The sequence below is a fragment of the Perca flavescens genome, chromosome 17 (genome assembly GCF_004354835.1).
Source record: "Perca flavescens isolate YP-PL-M2 chromosome 17, PFLA_1.0, whole genome shotgun sequence".
Taxonomy (NCBI): Eukaryota; Metazoa; Chordata; class Actinopteri; order Perciformes; family Percidae; genus Perca; species Perca flavescens.
The window spans coordinates 33390143-33412642 of NC_041347.1; the positions used below are offsets into that span (position 1 = coordinate 33390143).

Here is a 22500-nt window from a genome sequence, read left to right on the forward strand (position 1 = left end):
TAGACGGCACCACAGACGCCACAGACACTTTAGACACCACAGACGGTGCCACAGACGGCACCACAGACGGTGCCACAGACGGCACCACAGACGCCACAGACACTTTAGACACCACAGACGACGCCACAGACGACGCCACAGACGGTGCCACAGACGGACGCCACAGACACTTTAGACGCCACAGACGGTGCCACAGACGACGCCACAGACGCCACAGACACTTTAGACACCACAGACGACGCCACAGGCGCCACAGACACTTTAGACACCACAGGCGGCGCCACAGACGGCGCCACAGACACACAGGCGGACGCCACAGGCGCCACAGACACTTTGGGCGCCACAGGCCCACAGACGCGCCACACAGACACTTTAGACACCACAGACGACGCCACAGACGACGCCACAGACGCCACAGACACTTTAGACACAGGACGCGCCACAGACAACGCCACAGACGACGCCACAGACACTTTAGACGCCACAGACACTTTACATGCCACAGACGCCACAGACACTTTAGACACCACAGACGACGCCACAGACACTTTAGACACCACAGACGACGCCACAGACACTTTAGACACCACAGACGCGGCGCCACAGACACTTTAGACACCACAGACGACGCCACAGACACTTTAGACGCAACAGACATTTTAGACGGCGCCACAGACGCCACAGACATTTTAGACGGCACAGACTGCGCCACAGACGCTTGCTTCCCGAGGTCCTCCGAGAGCCGAGCTTTCTTGAACTCTGGTGATTTGGACGGAGAGTCCGCGGCGCTCGCCGTCTCCGGTCGCTCGGCCTCCTGGGAGCAGAGCACGCCGTCAGCGGTCGCCTCGACGACCACGCCCGCCTCCTGCGCCCTCGGCGTCGGCGTCGGGCGGGGGGGTTGGCTGAAGAGTTCGGCGGAGGCGCCGAGCGACGGCGTCACGGGGCTGAAGAGCTCCGGCGTGCTGGAGGAGGCCGACGCTGGGGGCGTCTGGGAGAGTCCGGTGGGCGGGGCTTTCTCAGCGCTGGCTGCTGATTGGACGCCGCGCCTGGCTCTCAAGATCAACGCCTGGCTTAGCGTCCAGGCGGAGAGGAACTGAGTGTGGGCCGACAGAGTCTGGGAGGCCGGGGGTTCGGATCCTGGTCCTGGTCCTGGTTCTTGTTGTCCTGCGGGGAAACAGCTGTCCAGATACTCGAGGATTGAAGCCGAACACGGAGCTTCCTCACCGGGAATCGAACCTGCGTCTCGGCTCGGTGACCTGTGAGCGTCGGCGCGGAGATCTTCCTGATTATGGGACACAGATAATCACATGTGTAAAAAATGTTTGGTAAGTGTAGTGTGCGTGTGCATAAATCACCCCAAAACAACGTAAACAATGGCAAAACAAATCAATCCACCAAACACCAAACTAGTCAATGGCAAAATAAGCTGTTTGGCATTGGCAGAGAAGATTTGGCAAATTTTTCATGGGTGCTACCCACATACTCAGCGCTGCTGCTCATCACACAAATGCATGTTCCTTACACATGGGGCACCATTTGTAAGAGAACTAAACAGGCTTTCATTCACATTTATGGCCAAAAAGCATTGTTACCACAGAGAAATGTTCTACCAAACACACATTTCCTTACTTTTTGTGCTAAGTTTATATATCAGAACATTTGGGTTTTCTTCCAACCAAATTGCCAAAAAATAATAATGTGGATGGTTCCTTATAACCATGCACTGGTCAAATAAATGATCAGTTCAATCCCAATTTCCACCTTTAAGCTTAACCTACAAAACAGCATAGTCGATTCCTGTTCCTGCTGATAAACATGAATCATATTTATACACATATACTTAAGCATTTTATTTATTTATTACATTTTTTTTTCTTTGCGGTCTATTTGTTTTTATTTTTTAATTGCTTGTTCTGTGTGTTATGTGTATGACATGTATATGTATAGTCGTGGAGTATGTTACCATTTATTTCTGTAGCCTCTTGGCCAGGTCATGTTTGTAAATGAGAAGTTGTTCTCAAACAATTTACCTGGATAAATAAAAAGGTTTAAAAAAAAAAAATTATATAAATAAATAAATTAAAAAAAGTTCAGTACTCTTATTGAATTTGGGTGTTTTATTCAGAAAAAAAAAAAATAAGCAACGGAAAAGTGTTGAAAAAGACAGCCAAAACGCTGTAAAGAGAAGACAAGGGTAAATGAGCCGTATCTGATCCCATACCTGATCCGAGTTCAATCTGCAGCCAGATGTCGTCTCTGCCATCCAATCAGCTTCGCCTAAAAATAAAGAGCAAATTGTTTGTATTTCTGAGCGGCAATGGTATAAAATGACACACTTCCTGAAAAAGGGGCGTGGCCTCGTTTGAAAGTGTAGTGAACGTCGTGTGGATTGATGAAAAGTTAAATTTATATAATTTATTAATATTTTAGATATTTACACACAGTTGAGTAACATTAGTTTGGTCAGGACGATGTGTCTGTGTGTGTGTGTGTGTGTGTGTGTGTGTGTGTGTGTGTGTGTGTGTGTGTGTGTTTGTGTGTGTGTATGTGAGTGTGTGTGTCTGTGTGATTGTGTGTGTGAGTCAGTGTGAGTGTCTGTGTAAGTGTGAGTGTGTATGTGTGTCTCTGTGTGTGTGTGTGTGTGTGTGTCTGTGTGATTGTGTGTGTGAGTCAGTGTGTGTGTCTGTGTAAGTGTGAGTGTGTGTGTGTCTTTGTGCGTCTGTGCCTCTGTGAGTGTGTGTGTGTCTCTGTGTGTGTCTGTGTGTGTGTCTGTGTGCCTCTGTGAATGTGTGTGTGTGTGTGTGTGTGTGTGTGTGTGTCTGTGTGTGTGTGTGTGTGTGTGTGTGTGTGTGTGTGTGTGTGTGTGTGTTTGTGCGTCTGTGCCTCTGTGAGTGTGTGTGTGTCTCTGTGTGTGTCTGTGTGTGTGTGCCTCTGTGAATGTGTGTGTGTGTGTGTGTGTGTGTGTGTGTGTGTGTGTGTGTGTGTGTGTGTGTGTGTGTGTGTGTGTGTGTGACTGCATGTATGAGTGTGTGTGTGTGTGTGTGTCTGTGTGTGACTGCATGTATGAGTGTGTGTGTGTATGTGTGTGTGTGTCTCTGGTCTCACCTGTGGCAGGCCTCAAGCGTCTGTCCCGCCAGGTGAGCTCCAGGTGTCTCCAGCCGGCCGGGGGACACTCCTCACCCTCCAGCCCAGCTCCAGACACCGAGGCTGGGCCCGCGGGGGGAGGAGGGGCCCCCAGGAACACATGGATCTTTGGCCGCTCACACATCCTGAGGACGAAAGGTATGGAAGGTAATTCAGGACAAAATGATCCAACTGCCTTTTTCTCATACTATTTTCTATACATTTGTTTCTGTTTCTGTATTTATTGTTTATTTCTTATTAATGTTTAATAGGTTTATTTGTGTATGTATGCACCAATTACTAAGGCAAATTCAACGTAGGTGTAACTTACTGTGGCAACAAACCCTTTTCTGATTCTGATTCTTAATAAGTTAAAGGGTAATTCCAAACTCCAGACTCCATGTGAATAATCAGGACTTTTAGCGTGTATATAGCCAGTATATCTCCACCAGACTCCATGTAAATAATCAGGACTTTTAGCGTGTATAGAGCCAGCATATCTCCACCAGACTCCATGTAAATAATCAGGACTTTTAGCGTGTATAGAGCCAGCATATCCCCACCAGACTCCATGTTAATAATCAGGACTTTTAGCGTGTATAGAGCCAGCATATCTCCACCAGACTCCATGTAAATAATCAGGACTTTTAGCGTGTATATAGCCAGTATATCTCCACCAGACTCCATGTAAATAATCAGGACTTTTAGCGTGTATAGAGCCAGCATATCCCCACCAGACTCCATGTTAATAATCAGGACTTTTAGCGTGTATAGAGCCAGCATATCTCCACCAGACTCCATGTAAATAATCAGGACTTTTAGCGTGTATAGAGCCAGCATATCTCCACCAGACTCCATGTTAATAATCAGGACTTTTAGCGTGTATAGAGCCAGTATATCTCCACCAGACTCCATGTTAATAATCAGGACTTTTAGCGTGTATAGAGCCAGCATTTCTACACCAGACTCCATGTAAATAATCAGGACTTTTAGCGTGTATAGAGCCAGCATATCTCCACCAGACTCCATGTTAATAATCAGGACTTTTAGCGTGTATAGAGCCAGTATATCTCCACCAGACTCCATGTTAATAATCAGGACTTTTAGCGTGTATAGAGCCAGCATATCTCCACCAGACTCCATGTAAATAATCAGGACTTTTAGCGTGTATATAGCCAGTATATCTCCACCAGACTCCATGTAAATAATCAGGACTTTTAGCGTGTATAGAGCCAGCATATCCCCACCAGACTCCATGTTAATAATCAGGACTTTTAGCGTGTATAGAGCCAGCATATCTCCACCAGACTCCATGTAAATAATCAGGACTTTTAGCGTGTATAGAGCCAGCATATCTCCACCAGACTCCATGTTAATAATCAGGACTTTTAGCGTGTATAGAGCCAGTATATCTCCACCAGACTCCATGTTAATAATCAGGACTTTTAGCGTGTATAGAGCCAGCATTTCTCCACCAGACTCCATGTAAATAATCAGGACTTTTAGCGTGTATAGAGCCAGCATATCTCCACCAGACTCCATGTTAATAATCAGGACTTTTAGCGTGTATAGAGCCAGTATATCTCCACCAGACTCCATGTTAATAATCAGGACTTTTAGCGTGTATAGAGCCAGCATATTTCCACCAGACTCCATGTAAATAATCAGGACTTTTAGCGTGTATAGAGCCAGTATATCTCCACCAGACTCCATGTTAATAATCAGGACTTTTAGCGTGTATAGAGCCAGTATATCTCCACCAGACTCCATGTTAATAATCAGGACTTTTAGCGTGTATAGAGCCAGTATATCTCCACCAGACTCCATGTTAATAATCAGGACTTTTAGCGTGTATAGAGCCAGCATATCTCCACCAGACTCCATGTAAATAATCAGGACTTTTAGCGTGTATAGAGCCAGCATATCTCCACATGTAAATGGGTGAATTAAGAGTTTATTTCAACCAAACCAGAGTGGTGATTGTTGGAACAGTGGAAAGATGAACCAACACGACTTTTGGTAGTTTTATTTAGTTTCTGTCCACTTTGAATGAACTGTGTTTTACGACGATAAAAGTCCTGATAATTTACATGGAGTCTGATGGGTTTGGTGATGGTGATTTTTCACAGTTTTATGTTAAACGAAAGGAGTACGTAAGTAAATAATAAGTTAAATGTATTTATCGAGCGCTTATCACAGAAAAAATACATACAAGATGATATATGTTAAAACCACAATACACATCTAAAATTGTGTGTGTGTGTGTGTGTGTGTGTGTCTGTGTGTGTGCCTGTGTGTCTGTGTGTGTGTGTCTGTGTGTGTGTGTGTGTGTGTGTGTGTGTGTGTGTGTGTGTGTGTGTGTGTGTGTGTGTGCATGTGTGTGCATGTCTGCAGCATTCATTTCTGGTGTGTTTTCTTCACAGTTTATTGTTTTTTCCAGCCATGACTCAGCACAAACGGCTCACAGTGAAGAACACGCATCCATCACGCTTCACAGCTGGGAACGATAACCGCGGCTCTGCACCAATCAGACGGCAGGACTCTGGGGGGAGGACCGGCTCCGTCTGATTAAATCCTGATGTGATGCTGGGTTTCCTCTGGTACGTTTCCAGCAAGCAGACCCGGTCCTGACCATTTTGGTGCCCTTATAGCTAAAGATTTTAACTGTTGTCTTCACATTATCCCACGTTTTTTGTCAATTTTTACCGCTACGTTTTGTCCCTTATTTCAACATGACATCATGACTTTGTGTAAACATACACAACCACTTACTAAAGCCAAGTGGCGTGTTATCTGGACGCATTTTGAGCTATCAACATGTATGTCTACGCCAGTGTTTCTCAAATGGGGGTACGTGTCCCCCTAGGGGTACTTTGGAGGACTGCAGGGGGTACGTGACATTTTTTGCAAAATGTTTTTCAGTTACAAGGCTGTAGTTACTGTCAGTACACGATCCGTTCCACCTGCACGATCCGTTCTGCGCATGCGCAAGATTTTCACGCATGCGCAGATGATAATACTGTTTTACGACCTGCCCGATCTGTTCCACGCTAGCCTCCACCATGGAAGCTAACAGCTAATTTGGCTAACCGCTAGCCGTCAGCTAGATTCAGTCTAAATAACGCATGCGCAGAACGGATCGTGCAGGCAGAACGGACAGCTAGATTCAGTCTAAAATAGTTAAGTCAAACTTAATGGGAAAAGCAGGCTACAGCTTTTACAGTAATAACAATAAAGACAAGTGTTGAGTGATTGTATTTTAAATGAACACAAGTAAAGTAGAACTGACGTAACAGCTGTTATATATGTTAACGTTTATTTTCAAGTTTTATTTTGAGGGTCTTTTAAAGTTTACATGCTGTAGCTGTTAGCTAAACTAACGTTTGCTTGCCTGTGGAGGCTAACGGCAGACTGCTACAATCACCAAGCGGTCCGCCGAATTAGCTATTGGCTAAATTAACGTTAGCTTCCCGGTGGAGGCTAGCGTGGAACAGATCGGGTAGTGTCGTAATTCATCGTAAAAAAGCGCATGCGCGAACATCTTGCGCATACGCAGAACGGATCGTGCAGGTGGAACGGATCGGGTACTGACAGTTACATAGCCTGGTGAGACCATCCTGATCTGGTGAGCTCCAGTTCTCCTCCCAGATCAGTCTGGCATCTTGAGATGGAGAACATTTGGAGCCGTTAGCCAAACGACCGACCAATCAGTGTTGGTTTTGAGGCGGGTTTAGGTGGTGATAGACAGATGGTTTATCCAATCAGATAACCAGGATTTTCAGACACCGGTAGCCCTAATTCTGTTAGCTGCTCGTTAATGCTTTTTCCTCTTGGATCCTTCGTTTGGAATATGGACCAGGAACCTGAAATGGGGCCTTTTATTCTTTTATTCCTAAATTCTCGTTACACATACGGCAAATCTCCTTTACCGACATGCTGCTAGCTTGCTGAGCTAACGAGCTATGCTTAGCCTGCAGCAGCAGCAGGGGTAGCCTGGCTTGTGGTTGTATTTTCATACGCTTCGTTGATCTGATTGGTTGATTTGGCCCGTCTATCACCAACTATAGGTGGTGATAGACAGATGGTTCATCCAATCAGCTAACCAGGATTTTCCCCCCCTTCCCAAAAGTTCTCCAACGGAAAGTTCCCATATGGATACGCCGAGCTAATGCGAAGCGATCCATCTGGTGGAGTCAGGTTATTAGTTACTTCTACTGTTGCTTTTTTTCAAAGTTTTTTAACGTTTTGTACCGCTTGTTTCGACCTATTCTTGCCTTTCTTCCTTTTTTTCTACCGTCTTTTTTTTCTTCGAAGTTTGTTTCTCTTTTTTCAAAGTTTGTCGCTTATTTGAATTTTTTTGTCACTTTTGTCGCCTTAGTGTTGCCTTCCTTCATACTAGAGGTGGGCGATATATCGTTTAAACGATAATATCCAAATTGTTGTCTGGACGATATGCAAAATTGGGATATCGAATATTTCATAATTTGTACAATCCGACCCCCCAAACATGAAAAGGGCTGAAGGAAGTTAAAGAGAAAACAAATAACGCACAATATAACCTTCTAAACAATTATATGTAGCGATTTTAATACTGTAGGGGTTTGTTTGACTGTATTTTTTGTACAAAATCACGATCGTCCCGCACGAGAGTACGCTGCTACTAGTTCTTACCCTGCGCGTTATGACGTTCACTCATGTCAACAAAGAACTAATCAATACAGGACCCCGATACGACACACTGAACTAATCAATACAGGACCACGATACAACACACTGACCTAATCAATACAGGACCACGATACAACACACTGACCTAATCAATACAGGACCACGATACAACGCACTGACCTAATCAATACAGGACCACGATACAACACACTGACCTAATCAATACAGGACCACGATACAACACACTGAACTAATCAATACAGGACCACGATACAACACACTGACCTAATCAATACAGGACCACGATACAACGCACTGACCTAATCAATACAGGACCACGATACAACGCACTGACCTAATCAATACAGGACCACGATACCACACACTGAACTAATCAATACAGGACCACGATACAACGCACTGACCTAATCAATACAGGACCACGATACAACACACTGACCTAATCAATACAGGACCACGATACAACACAATGAACTAATCAATACAGGACCACGATACAACACACTGAACTAATCAATACAGGACTACGATACAACACACTGAACTAATCAATACAGGACCACGATACAACACACTGACCTAATCAATACAGGACCACGATACAACACACTGAACTAATCAATACAGGACCACGATACAACACAGCCGTTACGAGAGCCTTCCAGGCGGCTCATAACATCCCGGAGGAAATAGCCTGACCGAGCCCTCCAGGTTGTTGTCGGCGCTAGCACGGGCGAAGCTAACTAGCACGGCGCGAGCTAACTAGCACGGCGAAGCTAACTACGGCGAGCTAACTAGCACGGGCGAGCTAACTAACTAACTAGCACGGGCGAGCTATCTACCGTCAGGATGAGAACATAACTCAGACAAGACCAGAGGCGGAGGACTGCATTGTTGTGCACCATGAATGGACCAACTGCAGGATCGTTGCCCAGCACGGCTCACCTGACCTGGAGCCCTGTTGGTAATATACTGACCATTTTATTTACCACGAAAACAGAACACATAGCTACATAGCCCCGATGCTAACGTTAGCAAAAGTTTGGTTCACTGCTAACCATAGTGAACAAACTACAGCGCGATCAGCTGGATACGGGATACAGGGGGCTTTAACAAGGTGTCCTTAAAGTCTGTTCCCCTCCAGCTTTCTCCCAGCATGTAGATTGTTACTAGAGGGAAGAACACACCAGACCATGTCACTCTAACATCTGCTCCTCTCCCTCACCTGGGCCAATCAGATCACATCCAACTCCTGATCCCAGCATGCATCAGTCAGATCACATCCAACTCCTGATCCCAGCATGCATCAGTCAGATCACATCCAACTCCTGATCCCAGCATGCATCCTGGTCAGAAGGACTATCAGAACCTGGTCTGACCCGGCCCTGTCCCAGCTCCAGGACATCTTCCAATAAGGACATGGTTGTGTGCCATATGTTACAGAACAGAGCCCTTTGTTTATTGTTATGATTTCATCTTGCTTGTACATTTTCCCAAGAGAACCAACAAAATAGCCTCCGAACAGGACTTCTTTTAACTTCTAGAAGGATTTCAAAAATATCGCGTGAATATCGATAACGAGATATTGAAAAAAAATATCAAGATATTAATTTTTGTCAATATCTCCCAGCCCTACTTCATACGTTTTTTGTTTTTTTGACCTATTCTTGCCTTACTTCCTTCTTTCTACCGTCTTTTCCCAAGGTTTTTGGCGCTTTTCCATCACATGGTACCTACTCGCCTCGCCTCTACTCGCCTTTTTTGGTTTTCCATTACGAAAAAAAGTTCCTGGTACCTGCTAACAGGTACTTTTTTTAGTACCTCCTCAGTCGAGGTTCCCAGCGAGCTGAGGCGAGCCGAGAAGGTAACGTGAAACCCTGCAGGCTGCTGATTGGTCGGAAAGAATCGTCACTGATCACTGCATTGTTAGCGACAGACGGCATTTTTAAATAGTTTAGCCAGTGGTGGTTTTTTGCTGCCGGAGGCTCCACGCTCCGTAGCATACAAGTGGCCTGATGGTTAACTGGTGCGCTGGTGTGTGTGTCGAGTCGCCGTGTGTGTGTGTGTGTGTGTGTGTGTGTGTGTGTGTGTGTGTGTGTGTGTGTGTGTGTGTGTAGCTGGTGAGCGAGGGAGAAGCGAGAGAGTGACGGCGATTAGCTCCGCAGCGAGTAGTGACTCTAGAGTCCTAGTGAGTGTGTGTGTGTGGTAAAGTGAGTGAGAGAGTGATGGCGAGTAGTGACTCTAGAGTCCTAGTGAGTGTGTGTGTGTGGTAAAGTGAGTGAGAGAGTGATGGCGAGTAGTGACTCTAGAGTCCTAGTGAGTGTGTGTGTGTGGTAAAGTGAGTGAGAGAGTGATGGCGAGTAGTGACTCTAGAGTCCTAGTGAGTGTGTGTGTGTGGTAAAGTGAGTGAGAGAGTGATGGCGAGTAGTGACTCTAGAGTCATATAGTGAAAGAAACAAAGTGTCTCCCCTGTTCTTTCTGACCACAGTGGGTGATCTGGAGCAGGAGAAGTTAACTATCTCTTTGACATCATGTTGTTTACGGAGAAGGAGAACCAGGAAATGAGTCTGGGGGAAATGCAACCCTACCAAGCCACGCCCACAGCAGTCGCTATGACGACCAGCCAAGCTGAGGCGGTACTAACATCTGCAATGGAAAAGGGACGCGCAGTGTGCCGAGGCGAGTACAGTCGAGGCGAGGCGAGTAGAGTCGAGGCGAGGCGAGTCGAGGCGAGTAGAGGCGAGTCGAGGCGAGGCGAGTAGAGTCGAGGCGAGTGTAGTCGAGGCGAGTAGAGGCGAGTTGAGTAGAGGCGAGGCGAGTCGAGTAGAGTCGAGTAGAGTCGAGGCGAGTAGAGTCGAGGCGAGTCGGTTAGGCGAGTAGAGTCGAGGCGAGTAGAGTCGAGGCGAGAGAGAGTCGAGGCGGTAGAGTCGAGGCTAGTAGAGTCGAGGGCGAGTAGAGTAGAGCGGTCGAGGCGAGTCGAGGCGAGTAGAGTCGAGGCGAGTAGAGTCCAGGCGAGTAGAGTCCAGGCGAGTAGGGTCGAGTAGAGTAGAGGCGAGTAGAGTAGAGTCGAGGCGAGTAGAGTCGAGGCGAGTCGAGGCAAGGCGAGTAGAGTAGAGGCGAGTAGAGGCGAGTAGAGTCGAGGCGAGGCGAGTCAAGGCGAGTCGAGTAGAGTCGAGGAGAGGAGAGTAGAGTCGAAGCGAGTGTAGTCGAGGCGAGTAGAGGCGAGTTGAATAGAGGCGAGTGTAATCGAGGCGAGTAGAGGCGAGTTGAGTAGAGGCGAGGCGAGTCGAGTAGAGTCGAGTAGAGTCGAGTAGAGTCGAGTAGAGTCGAGTAGAGTCGAGGCGAGTAGAGTCGAGGCGAGTAGAGTCGAGGCGAGTATAGTCGAGGCGAGTAGAGTCCAGGCGAGTAGAGTCGAGGCGAGTAGGGTCGAGTAGAGTAGAGGCGAGTAGAGTAGAGTCAGAGGCAAGTAGAGTCGAGGCGAGTCCAAAGTCGAGGCGGTAGAGTCGAGGCGGCTTAGTACAGCCGAGGAGAGTAGAGGCGAGAGTGAAAGTAGAGTCGAGTCGAGGCGAGTCGAGGCAAGTAGAGTCGAGGCGAGTAGAGTCGAGGCGAGTAGAGTCGAGGCGAGTAGAGTCGAGGCGAGTCGAGGCAAGGCGAGGCAAGGCGAGTAGAGTAGAGGCGAGTAGAGGCGAGTAGAGTCGAGTAGAGGCGAGTAGAGGCGAGTAGAGTCGAGGCGAGGCGAGTCGAGGCGAGGCGAGGCGAGGCGAGGCGAGTCGAGGAGAGAGGAGTCGGGTTGAGTGTAGTCGAGGCGAGTAGAGGCAAGTTGAATAGAGGCGAGTGTAGTCGAGGCGAGTAGAGGCGAGTTGAGTAGAGGCGAGGCGAGTCGAGTAGAGTCGAGTAGAGTCGAGTAGAGTCGAGGCGAGTAGAGTCGAGGCGAGTAGAGTCGAGGCGAGTCGAGTCGAGTCGAGGCGAGGCGAGTAGAGTCGAGGCGAGTAGAGTCGAGGCGAGTAGAGGCGAGTAGAGTCAAGGCGAGTCGAGGCGAGTAGAGTCGAGGCGAGTCGAGTAGAGTCGAGGCGAGTAGAGTCGAGGCGAGTAGAGTCGAGGCGAGTAGAGTCGAGGCGAGAGAGTAGTAGAGGCGAGTAGAGTCGAGGCGAGTAGAGTCGAGGTAGTAGAGTCGAGGCAGTAGAGTCCAGGCGAGTAGAGTCCAGGCGAGGGGTCTAGAATAGAGGCGAGTAGAGTAGAGTAGAGTAGAGTCGAGGCAAGTAGAGTTGAGGCGAAGTGAGTAAAGTCGAGGCGAAATGAGTAAAGTCGAGGCGGAAGAGTAGTCGAGGCTAGTAGACGAGGCCAGTTAGACAGCGAGAGAGTAGAGGCGAGTAGAGTCAGAGGCGAGGCTAGTAGAGTCGAGGCGAGTAGAGTCGAGGCGAGTCGAGGCAAGTAGAGCCGAGGCGAGTCGAGTAGAGGCGAGTAGAGTCGAGGCGAGTAGAGTCGAGGCGAGGCGAGTAGAGTAGAGGCGAGTAGAGGCGAGGCGAGTCAAGGCGAGTCGAGTAGAGTCGAGGAGAGGAGAGTAGAGTCGAAGCGAGTCGAGGCGAGGCAAGGCGAGTAGAGTTGAGGCGAGTATAGTCGAGGCGAGGCGAGTAGAGTCGAGTAGAGGCGAGCAGAGTCGAGTCGAGCTCGAGTAGAGGCGAGTAGAGTCGAGGCAGTATAGTCGAGGCGAGGCGAGCCGAGTAGAGTCAAGGCAGAGTCAAGGCAAGTAGAGTCAAGGCGAGTAGAGTCAAGGCGAGTAGAGGCGAGGCGAGGCGAGTAGAGTCGAGGCGAGTAGAGTCGAGGCGAGTAGAGGCGAGTTGAGTAGAGGCGAGGCGAGTCGAGTAGAGTCGAGTAGAGTCGAGGCGAGTAGAGTCAAGGCGAGTCGAGGCGAGTAGAGTCGAGGCGAGTCGAGTAGAGTCGAGGCGAGTAGAGTCGAGGCGAGTAGAGTCGAGGCGAGTAGAGTAGAGTAGAGGCGAGTAGAGTCGAGGCGAGTAGAGTAGAGTAGAGGCGAGTAGAGTCGAGGCGAGTAGAGTCCAGGCGAGTAGAGTCCAGGCGAGTAGGGTCGAGTAGAATAGAGGCGAGTAGAGTAGAGTAGAGTCGAGGCAAGTAGAGTTGAGGCGAGTCGAGTAAAGTCGAGGCGAGTCGAGTAAAGTCGAGGCGAGTAGAGTCGAGGCGAAGCGAGTACAGCCGAGGAGGGTAGAGGCGAGTAGGAGTCAGAGGCTGAAGGGAAAAGTGAGAGCCGAGCTCGAGTAGAGTCGAGGCGAGTAGAGTCGAGGCGAGTAGAGTAGAGGCGAGTAGAGTCCAGGCGAGTAGAGTCCAGGCGAGTAGGGTCGAGTAGTAGAGAGAGGCGCAGAGTAGAGTCGAAAGTAGAGTCGAGGCGAGTCGAGGCAAGGAAGTAGAGTAGAGAAGTAGTAGAGGCGTAGAGTCGCAGGCGTAGGCGAAGTCAAGGGCGTAGTCGAGCTTCACGAGGAGAGGAGAGTAGAGTCGGGCGTAGTGAAGTCGAGGGCGAGTAGAGCGGTGTTGAATAGAGGCGCAGTGTAATCGAGGTACAGTAGAGGCGAAGTTGAGTAGAAAGTAGGCGTAGTCGAAAAGAGTTTAGCAGAGTCGAGTAGAGTCGAGTAGAGTCGAGAGTCGAGGCGAGTAGAGTCGAGTAGAGTCGAGGCGAGTAGAGTCGAGGCGAGTAGAGTCGAGGCGAGTAGAGTCGAGGCGAGTAGAGTCCAGGCGAGGGAGTCCAGCAGGGTCGAGTAGAGGAGGCGAGTAGAGTAGAGTCGAGGCAAGTAGAGTCGAGGCGAGTCGAGTAAAGTCGAGGCGAGTAGAGTCGAGGCGAAGCGAGTACAGCCGAGGAGAGTAGAGGCGAGTAGAGTCAGAGGCGAGGCTTAGCAGAGTCGAGCCGAGGCGAGTCGAGGCAAGTAGAGTCGAGGCGAGTAGTCGAGGCAGTAGAGTCGAGGCTAGTAGAGTCGAGGCGAGCAGAGTCGAGGCTAACGAGGCAAGGCGAGGCAAGGCAGTAGAGTAGAGGCGAGTAGAGGCTAGAGTCGAGTAGAGGCTAGAGGCTAGAGGCGAGGCGAAAGTAGAGGCGAGGCGTAGCCCGAGGCGAGGCGAGTCGAGGAGAGGAGAGTAGAGTCGAAGCGAGTGTAGTCGAGGCGAGTAGAGGCAAGTTGAATAGAGGCGAGTGTAGTCGAGGCGAGTAGAGGCGAGTTGAGTAGAGGCGAGGCGAGTCGAGTAGAGTCGAGTAGAGTCGAGTAGAGTCGAGTAGAGTCGAGGCGAGTAGAGTCGAGGCGAGTAGAGTCGAGGCGAGTCGAGTCGAGTCGAGGCGAGGCGAGTAGAGTCGAGGCGAGTAGAGTCGAGGCGAGTAGAGGCGAGTTGAGTAGAGGCGAGGCGAGTCGAGTAGAGTCGAGTAGAGTCGAGGCGAGTAGAGTCAAGGCGAGTCGAGGCGAGTAGAGTCGAGTCGAGGCGAGTAGAGTCGAGGCGAGTAGAGTCGAGGCGAGTAGAGTCGAGGCGAGTAGAGTAGAGTAGAGGCGAGTAGAGTCGAGGCGAGTAGAGTCGAGGCGAGTAGAGTCGAGGCGAGTAGAGTCCAGGCGAGTAGAGTCCAGGCGAGTAGGGTCGAGTAGAATAGAGGCGAGTAGAGTAGAGTAGAGTAGAGTCGAGGCAAGTAGAGTTGAGGCGAGTCGAGTAAAGTCGAGGCGAGTCGAGTAAAGTCGAGGCGAGTCGAGTAAAGTCGAGGCGAGTAGAGTCGAGGCGAAGCGAGTACAGCCGAGGAGAGTAGAGGCGAGTAGAGTCAGAGGCGAGGCGAGTAGAGTCGAGGCGAGTAGAGTCGAGGCGAGTCGAGGCAAGTAGAGTCGAGGCGAGTCGAGTAGAGGCGAGTAGAGTCGAGGCGAGTAGAGTCGAGGCGAGGCGAGTAGAGTAGAGGCGAGTAGAGGCGAGGCGAGTCAAGGCGAAGTGAGTAGAGTCAGGAGAGAGCCTGCTTAGTCGAGGCGAGGCAAGGCGAGTAGAGTTGAGGCGAGTATAGTCGAGGCGAGGCGAGTAGAGTCGAGTAGAGGCGAGTAGAGTCGAGTCGAGTCGAGTAGAGGCGAGTAGAGTCGAGGCGAGTATAGTCGAGGCGAGGCGAGTCGAGTAGAGTCAAGGCGAGTAGAGTCAAGGCAAGTAGAGTCAAGGCGAGTAGAGTCAAGGCGAGTAGAGGCGAGGCGAGGCGAGTAGAGTCGAGGCGAGTAGAGTCGAGGCGAGTAGAGGCGAGTTGAGTAGAGGCGAGGCGAATGAGTAGAGTCGAGTAGAGTCGAGGCGTAGAGTCAAGCGCAGTCGAGGCGAGGTAGAGTCGAGGCGAATGAGTAGAGTCGAAGTAGTAGAGTCGAGGTTTAGGAAGTAGCAGAGTCGAGGCGAGTAGAGTAGAGTAGAGGCGGTAGAGTTTAGGCGAGAGTAGAGTAGAGGCAGAGTCCAGGGCGAAAAGAGTCCAGGCGAGTAGAGTCCAGGCGAGTAGGGCTTCTAGTAGAATAGAGGCGAGTAGAGGAGTAGAGAGCGAGGCAAGTAGAGTTGAGGGGCGAGCTGAAAAGTCGAGGCGAGTCGAAAGTAAAGTCGAGGCGAGTAGAGTCGAGGCGGTTTAAAGTACAGCCGAGAGAGTAGAGGCTAGTAGAGTCAGAGGCGAGGCGAGTAGAGCCTAGGCTCTAGAGAGTCGAGGCGAGGGGCTTAGTGAGAGTAGAGGCGAGAGGAGGCGAGTAGAGGCGAGTAGAGGCGAGTAGAGGCGAGTAGAGGCGAGGCGAGGCGAGTCAAGGCGAGTCGAGTAGAGTCGAGGAGAGGAGAGTAGAGTCGAAGCGAGTCGAGGCGAGGCAAGGCGAGTATAGTCGAGGCGAGGCGAGTAGAGTCGAGTAGAGGCGAGTCGAGTCGAGTCGAGTAGAGGCGAGTAGAGTCGAGGCGAGTATAGTCGAGGCGAGGCGAGGCGAGTAGAGTCAAGGCGAGTGGAGTCAAGGCAAGTAGAGTCAAGGCGAGTAGAGTCAATGCGAGTAGAGGCGAGGCGAGCCGAGGCGAGTAGAGTCAAGGCGAGTAGAGGCGAGGCGAGGCGAGTAGAGCCGAGGCGAGTAGGAAAGAAGGAAATGGTTCTAACATTGCTCTTTAGATGTGTGTGAATGTCCCACAGCAGGAGTAATTTATATAGATCTATTTTATAGTGATCCATTATCTGGTCAACTACTATGTTCTATTGAAGAAAAGATAGAAAATACATATTTGCGTGTGCTGTAAAGTGGTTAGAAAAAATGAAATCGGAATCGGCTAAAAGAAAAACTCACAATATAATCGGAATCGGCCTAGAAAGTTGTAATCAGTGCAGCTCTACTTCCTACAAGTGGCGTGTAGAAAGTACTCTCTCTCTCTCTCTGTGGATCTTCTCCACAGTTTGAGTGGGCTTATAGCGCTGGAAGAAGTATTCAGATCCTTTACTGCAGTAAAAGTACTAATACCACACTGTAATAATATTCTGTTACAGGTTAAAGTCCTGCAGTGAAAATGTTACTTCAGTAAAAGTATTAAAGTATCATCAGGAAAATGTAGTTAAAGTATTAAAAGTAAAGAAGACTTTTACATTTTAGAAAGTGTAAAGGATCCAACCAGTCCTAATGACACACACACACACACACACACACACACACACACACACACACACACACACACACACACACACAAATATTAGTATTGGTAGAATTTTAAACTCCCCCAGAAGGTTAAAATGTAGATGCGGCCTTCCTTTTTGTACTAGCACAAAATTAACTACATTACTACATTATTAACTAACTGAATTAATATTTTTAAATTGTGTTGGAATGCATAACATCATAAATTAAGGACAAATATTTCACTTTAACACCTCTCCTAAAGTTTTGCGCTTGTGCTTTTATTTTGAATGTTGTAACCGGAAGTTAAACATACCAATTTTATGTAGCTTGACGTTAGCTTAAAACAACCGTAGAATTACGGAAATGTGCCCAATAAGTAAAGAATTAAACATGTCATAGGTGTAATCTTCACCTTGTTCATCTTTGTGTGCATTTCGCTTCACTTTCTGTTCGGTCCTGTTGTCTAAAAACAAGTTTAAACGGGTTTAAATGCGCCAACGGTTATACCTTCGTGCACTTGTCTGTCACGCAGCAGGAAGGGGGCGGCGCGGCATGAAGGAGGAGCCGCTGCTGCGGCACAACTTTTTGGATTCCCTGCTCCTCCACTTCTTCCTCGCCTTTTCTTTCCCAAACACTCTCCAACTTACACGACGGGTAACGTCTTCTAAAACATAGAATATGTACCGGGTCTTCGGAGGGATTCTTACCCGGGGAGCGGGAAGCAGCAGCGCCGCCGCTGCTGCCGTTGGAGCCGTTGGTGCCGCTGCCGTTGACGCGGCTCTCCCAGCGGCAGTGTCCGCGTCTCTGTCTCTTCGGTACCGCGGCTACAGCCAGGCGGTGGACCGGCACGATGACCCGAACTTCTTCACCATGGTGGAGGGCTTCTTCGACCGGGGCGCCGCTATCGTGGAGGACAAGCTGGTGGCAGGACTGAAGACCCGGGAGAGCCCCGAGCAGAAGAAGAAACGCGTCCGCGGAATCCTGCGCATCATAAAGCCGTGTAACCACGTCCTGAGCGTCAGCTTCCCCATAAAGAAGGACAGCGGAGAGTGGGAGGTGATAGAGGGCTACCGGGCTCAGCACAGCCAGCACCGGACGCCCTGCAAGGGAGGTGAGACCCGCACCGGCACCGAGGGCAACTTAACATGCATTTATAATAATAATAGACATGGGATATTAGAAAGGGAAACTCACTCTGGGAGGCGAGTAGGTAAAAAAGTAGTCCCAAGAAGTTGAGGGAATGTCATAATTCACTTTGGAAAGTAACTCATGTTAAATACTTTTATTAGAGTAAAAGTGTCTGAGAAAAAAATCTGAAAAATATTTTAAAAAAAAATTAATTTAAAAAATGTCTAATAATAATAATAATAATAATAATATCTGGAATATCTTTTAAAAAATCTGAAAAATATTTTCAAATAATATCTAAAACCCTATTCTGAAAAATATCAGGAAAATGTACTTAATAATTATCAGCAAAAAGTACTTAAAGTATAAAAGTTAACAACTTTAAAAACACCTTAAATTGTGGCATTATTTTCACTTCCCGACCTCTTTTGTGTGTGTGTGTGTGTGTGTGTGTGTGTGTGTGTGTGTGTGTGTGTGTGTGTGTGTGTGTGTGTGTGTTACAGTTGGTTTGTATAGTGTGCAGGGTGCAGTAATGTTTCTGGTCCGTACATGTTGAACATGGAGGTGGAGAGATCTAACAGGAATGCTGACAGTCCTGTGTGTGTGTGTGTGTGTGTGTGTGTGTGTGTGTGTGTGTGTGTGTGTGTGTCTTTGTCTGTCTGTGCGTGTGTGTGTGTGTGTGTGTGTGTGTGTGTGTCTTTGTCTGTCTGTGCGTGTGTGTGTGTGTGTGTGTGTGTGTGTGTGTGTGTGTTTGTCTGTCTGTGTGTGTGTATTTGTGTCTTTGTCTGTGTGTGCGTGTGTGTGTGTGTGTGTGTGTGTGTGTGTGTGTGTCTTTGTCTGTCTGTGTGTGTGTGTATTTGTGTCTTTGTCTGTGTGTGTGTGTATTTGTGTCTTTGTCTGTGTGTGTGTGTATTTGTGTCTTTGTCTGTGTGTGTGTGTGTGTGTGTGTGTGTGTGTGTGTGTGTCTTTGTCTGTGTGTGTGTGTGTGTGTCAGAACAGAACAGGACCGTTTTCCCTCTACTGTTCCAGCACTGTAAAATGTCCCAGCCCTCTTCCCACTCATTGTGTGTGTAAACAGCCGTGCAATGCATTCTGGGAGCGTTGCGGCCGACTTACGAGCTAGGCTACTTCATGCAAATCAGGGACCCCTCCCAGTTTGCTGTCCATCTGACCCATGTGATCTCTACCACTGGATCAGTATTCTGTCACTTTGCTGCCGTTCTATTTGGTGAACGGATGTATTCATTAAACACGTGTTTGTACAGCAGCTGTGTTTTTGGAGGCCAGTTTAGAAAGCTATTGAAGTTAGGCGGTAATACGGTGTCTTAAAAATAACAACGGTATCAGTTTCAGTACCGTCATTAAAAAAAAAAAAAATGCAGTGCACTTATATAGGAGACAAGGATTAAATATTAGATATAATTTATGTAATGATGTGTGGTTGTCATCACATGACAGTGTGGAGCAGATAGTTGTTGTTATGTTATTATTGTTCCAGTATTAGTGTTTGGTATTCAGTTTCTGAACGGTGCACAAGCCAACAGTTTTTTTTTGTGATTGTTGCGGGGCAAAAATCCTCGATTATGCGGCATGTTTTCTTAAAATATGCGGTGGAATATGTGGGATATTTATGCAATTTTATGCGATGAAATTGCAGGAACTTGCAAAAACTGCAGTTTGATGAAAAAGAGAAGAAAAAAAATTAATTTCCAAAAATAGTTTACAGATATTCAGTCATCGCAAAAAGTAAACCAATAAGATACAAAAATAGATACAAATAATATAATAGGAAAGTACAAATAAAAGTAATAGTCTAAACAGAGGGAAATAAAAGATACAAAAGAGACAGACTTTCAAACATCGTTAATAATAATAATAATATCAGATATCAACATAGCTTTCTTATTGGATCCCAATTTAAGAGACTCAAAGTACATGTCAGATTTTCGATAATGTTCACGGTGTGTAATTGCATCACTTCATAACGTTCCCATGGCAACAGGGGCTAAAAGGCTGCTCTTGTGTGAAGTAAACGCAACATTTTTCAACTTTCTGCTAAGATATATTATGGGACTTTTTTTATGCAACGAAAATGCGGGGATTATGAAATCATGCAAAGCCTCCGCAAATTTTGCACGGAAATCGACAATTTATGAGGCGAAAGTGCGGCATATTTTTTTTCACACGTTATTTTGTAATTGTATTGTATGTTTGTAACTCTTTTGCTGCTTCTAGGCCAGGAGTAGAGATGGCCCGATACCATTTTTTGCTTCCCGATACCGATTCCGATACCTGAACTTGCGTATCGGCCGATACCGAGTACCGATCCGATACCAGTGTGTCATATATTTTATTATGTTTTAACAACTGTATACTACTATCCCTGTATGGATGTGATATGATTTCTATTTTTGTTGTCGGTCTGGCTCAGGTTAAACTCTTTGTGAAACATAAACAAACACAGAACTTTCTTTTATTCTCCAGTTTGACAGTCAGTTATAACGGAAAAAGAACATAAATAATCTACTTTAACGTAGATTTTCTTTAGGGCTTTATTACGTGGTATCGGATCGGTGCATAAACTCCAGTACTTCCCGATACCGATACCAGCGTTTTAGGCAGTATCGGAGCCGATACCGATACTGGTATCGGTATCGGAACATCTCTAGCCAGGAGTCTCTTGAAAAAGAGGTTTTTAATCTCAATGGGACTTTCCTGGTAGCCTCGTGAGACCATCCTGATCTCACGAGCTCCAGAGTTTTCCTCTCGGATATGCTGAGCAAATGCGAAGCAATCCATCTGGCGGAGTCAGGTTACTTTCCTGATTAAATAAAGGTAAAATTAAAATTTGAATATTTGACTAAATGCAGCCTCCCCCCTGCATGAATATGCGGTCTTTGGCTGATTATGCGTTGAATTATGCGATCGCGTAATCACGTTTTTCTGGGGAGGCTGTTAATTAGTCACGGTAATACCGTATACCGCGCCGGTGAAATAGGGAGGAGGATTGACGCTTTGATTGATTGATTGATTTTTGGATTTGACAAACAACATAATCCAAAGGATAGCATGTTAAAGTGTAAACACTTATTTCCAACATGGTCCTTGGTGTTAAAACATGCAACACATAACGAAGACCTATTTCTGGTCAAAGACAATAACATGTAATACAAATCATCCAAGGTTCAAAAGCATTCTAAAATCAGAGAATCATAAATCACATAACAATAATCAGTCTACTCTAACTAAAAAAATATTGGCTACTCTATTCCATAAAAATACCTACTACTTTGTGTCTAAAAGCCCCCCTGGTATTTAAAATTTTGAGGGAAAGTGGCAGATTAATCCACAATGTTATACCTGTATAAAAATATAAAGCTCTTCTAGCTGCATTGTTGATTCTGGGCACTTTACAAGACTGGACACTGGCCCGAGTGTTGTGATTATGCTGTGTATGAACCATTGTTATATGGGAATGTAAATATTTGGGAGCAGAGCCATTTATAACATTAAACATAAGATTCAACTTTAACTGCTCCACTCTAACATGAACTGGCAGCAACCCGACCCTTTTAAAAGCCTCTCCACCAATAGGAGTCCGGTATATAACAGGAAGCTATCAACCCTACACTGGGGACCTCTTGTTGCTGTAAGAAACAAATAGTGTTTTGCCCTTAAGAGCCCTTAGAACCTGTGTAGTGTATTTTGATATAAAACTTGTTGACAGTTAAACTGAATATATAATGTGTTTGTATTTTTGCTGAAATAGCCTTGTGTTGCTCTACCCAATATTTCCTATATTATGTCTAAGTGTGTGTGTGTGTGTGTGTGTGTTTCCCAGGCAACCGTCACGGCGAGATTATAACGACAGTAATTAGTCAGCGTGAAACGTGTTAATCCGTCTCCCCAGCAACACGGATCTGGGTCCTGTTCAGACTCTGACTGACGGGATTATTATGGTCTGTGCTCTCCAGGAACACCAGCAGTAGCTGTTGCTGTGTGTGTGTGTGTGTGTGTGTCTCTGTGTGTGTGTGTGTGTGTGTGTGTGTGTGTGTGTGTGTGTGTGTGTGTGTGTGTGTGTGTGTGTGTGTGCGTGTGTGTGTGTGTGTGTGCTCTAAGAGCCAAAATTTGGAAGCCAAATACATTATATTATGTACACTGATTTGAATTATTGCATATTTTAATGAGTCTCTCTCTCTCTATATTTTAGATAGATAGATAGATAGATAGATAGATAGATAGATAGATAGAGAGAGAGAAAAAGCATGCATATATAACTAGGCGTACTTATGGTGTGTTCAAATCAACTCTTTTTTCACGTAATGTTTTTTTTTGTACCTATTTGTTGCCGTTATTAAAGTTTTTGGGAGATTTTTTTTTTGTGGTTTTAAGTCACTATTACAATGTTTTTGGCATTTCTTCAGACGTTTTGGGCTCTTTCCTTTGACGCGTTGGTTGCTTTTCTTTTCCGCAGTGAAGGGTGTGGTTGTTTTTTACTGAGCACACTTTCCTTTAACTCACCACACCCACGCTCACTCCCTCCTCTCCCTCCTCTGTTTTCTCTCTTCCATCGCTCACGTTTTGCATTTTCACTCCTCCTGCTTTCCGACTCTCGCAGTAATACAAAATCAGCATTTCAAGCCATGTTTCTTTCCACTTAAAAAAAAAAAAGAAAAAAAGTTCTCACACGAACGAGTAAGTTTCCTGTTGTGTTGCGTTTAAGTGCAGCCGGTTTGTGCAGTTTTTTCTGGCCGCCGGCTCAGCGCTGTGTTGGCTGCGCTCCAGACTCTCTCTACTCTCGGTCTGCGTGTGAATGAACCCTGGTTATCTCTGCAGGTCTCTTGCGTAAAAGCGTGGAGACTTTAAACCTCCGACTAACGATGAGTCGGTCCTGTCCTGTCCCAGAGGAGAGACGAGCTTCTCATTTACCAAGTTTACC

At 47.1% G+C, this 22500-nt stretch overlaps 2 protein-coding genes across 2 annotated transcripts in view; one reads left to right on the forward strand and one right to left on the reverse strand.

Moving 5' to 3' along the window:
- shld2 (shieldin complex subunit 2) overlaps positions 1-17546 on the reverse strand; it is a 43201-nt gene extending 25655 nt beyond the window's left edge. The window contains 5 exon segments of the mRNA XM_028602988.1: positions 1-220; positions 497-1282; positions 2222-2277; positions 3106-3269; positions 16941-17546. The exon segment at positions 1-220 is cut by the window's left edge and continues 209 nt beyond it. Of these exon segments, the coding sequence (XP_028458789.1) occupies positions 1-220; positions 497-1282; positions 2222-2277; positions 3106-3268 (1225 nt within the window). The 5' untranslated portion in view covers position 3269; positions 16941-17546.
- The window catches only part of LOC114571753 (glutamate dehydrogenase, mitochondrial), a 31816-nt gene continuing 26081 nt past the window's right edge, over positions 16766-22500 (forward strand). Inside the window, exon 1 of the mRNA XM_028602911.1 lies at positions 16766-17544. Within this exon, the coding sequence (XP_028458712.1) occupies positions 17112-17544 (433 nt within the window). The 5' untranslated portion in view covers positions 16766-17111. The remainder of the gene's footprint in view (positions 17545-22500) is intronic.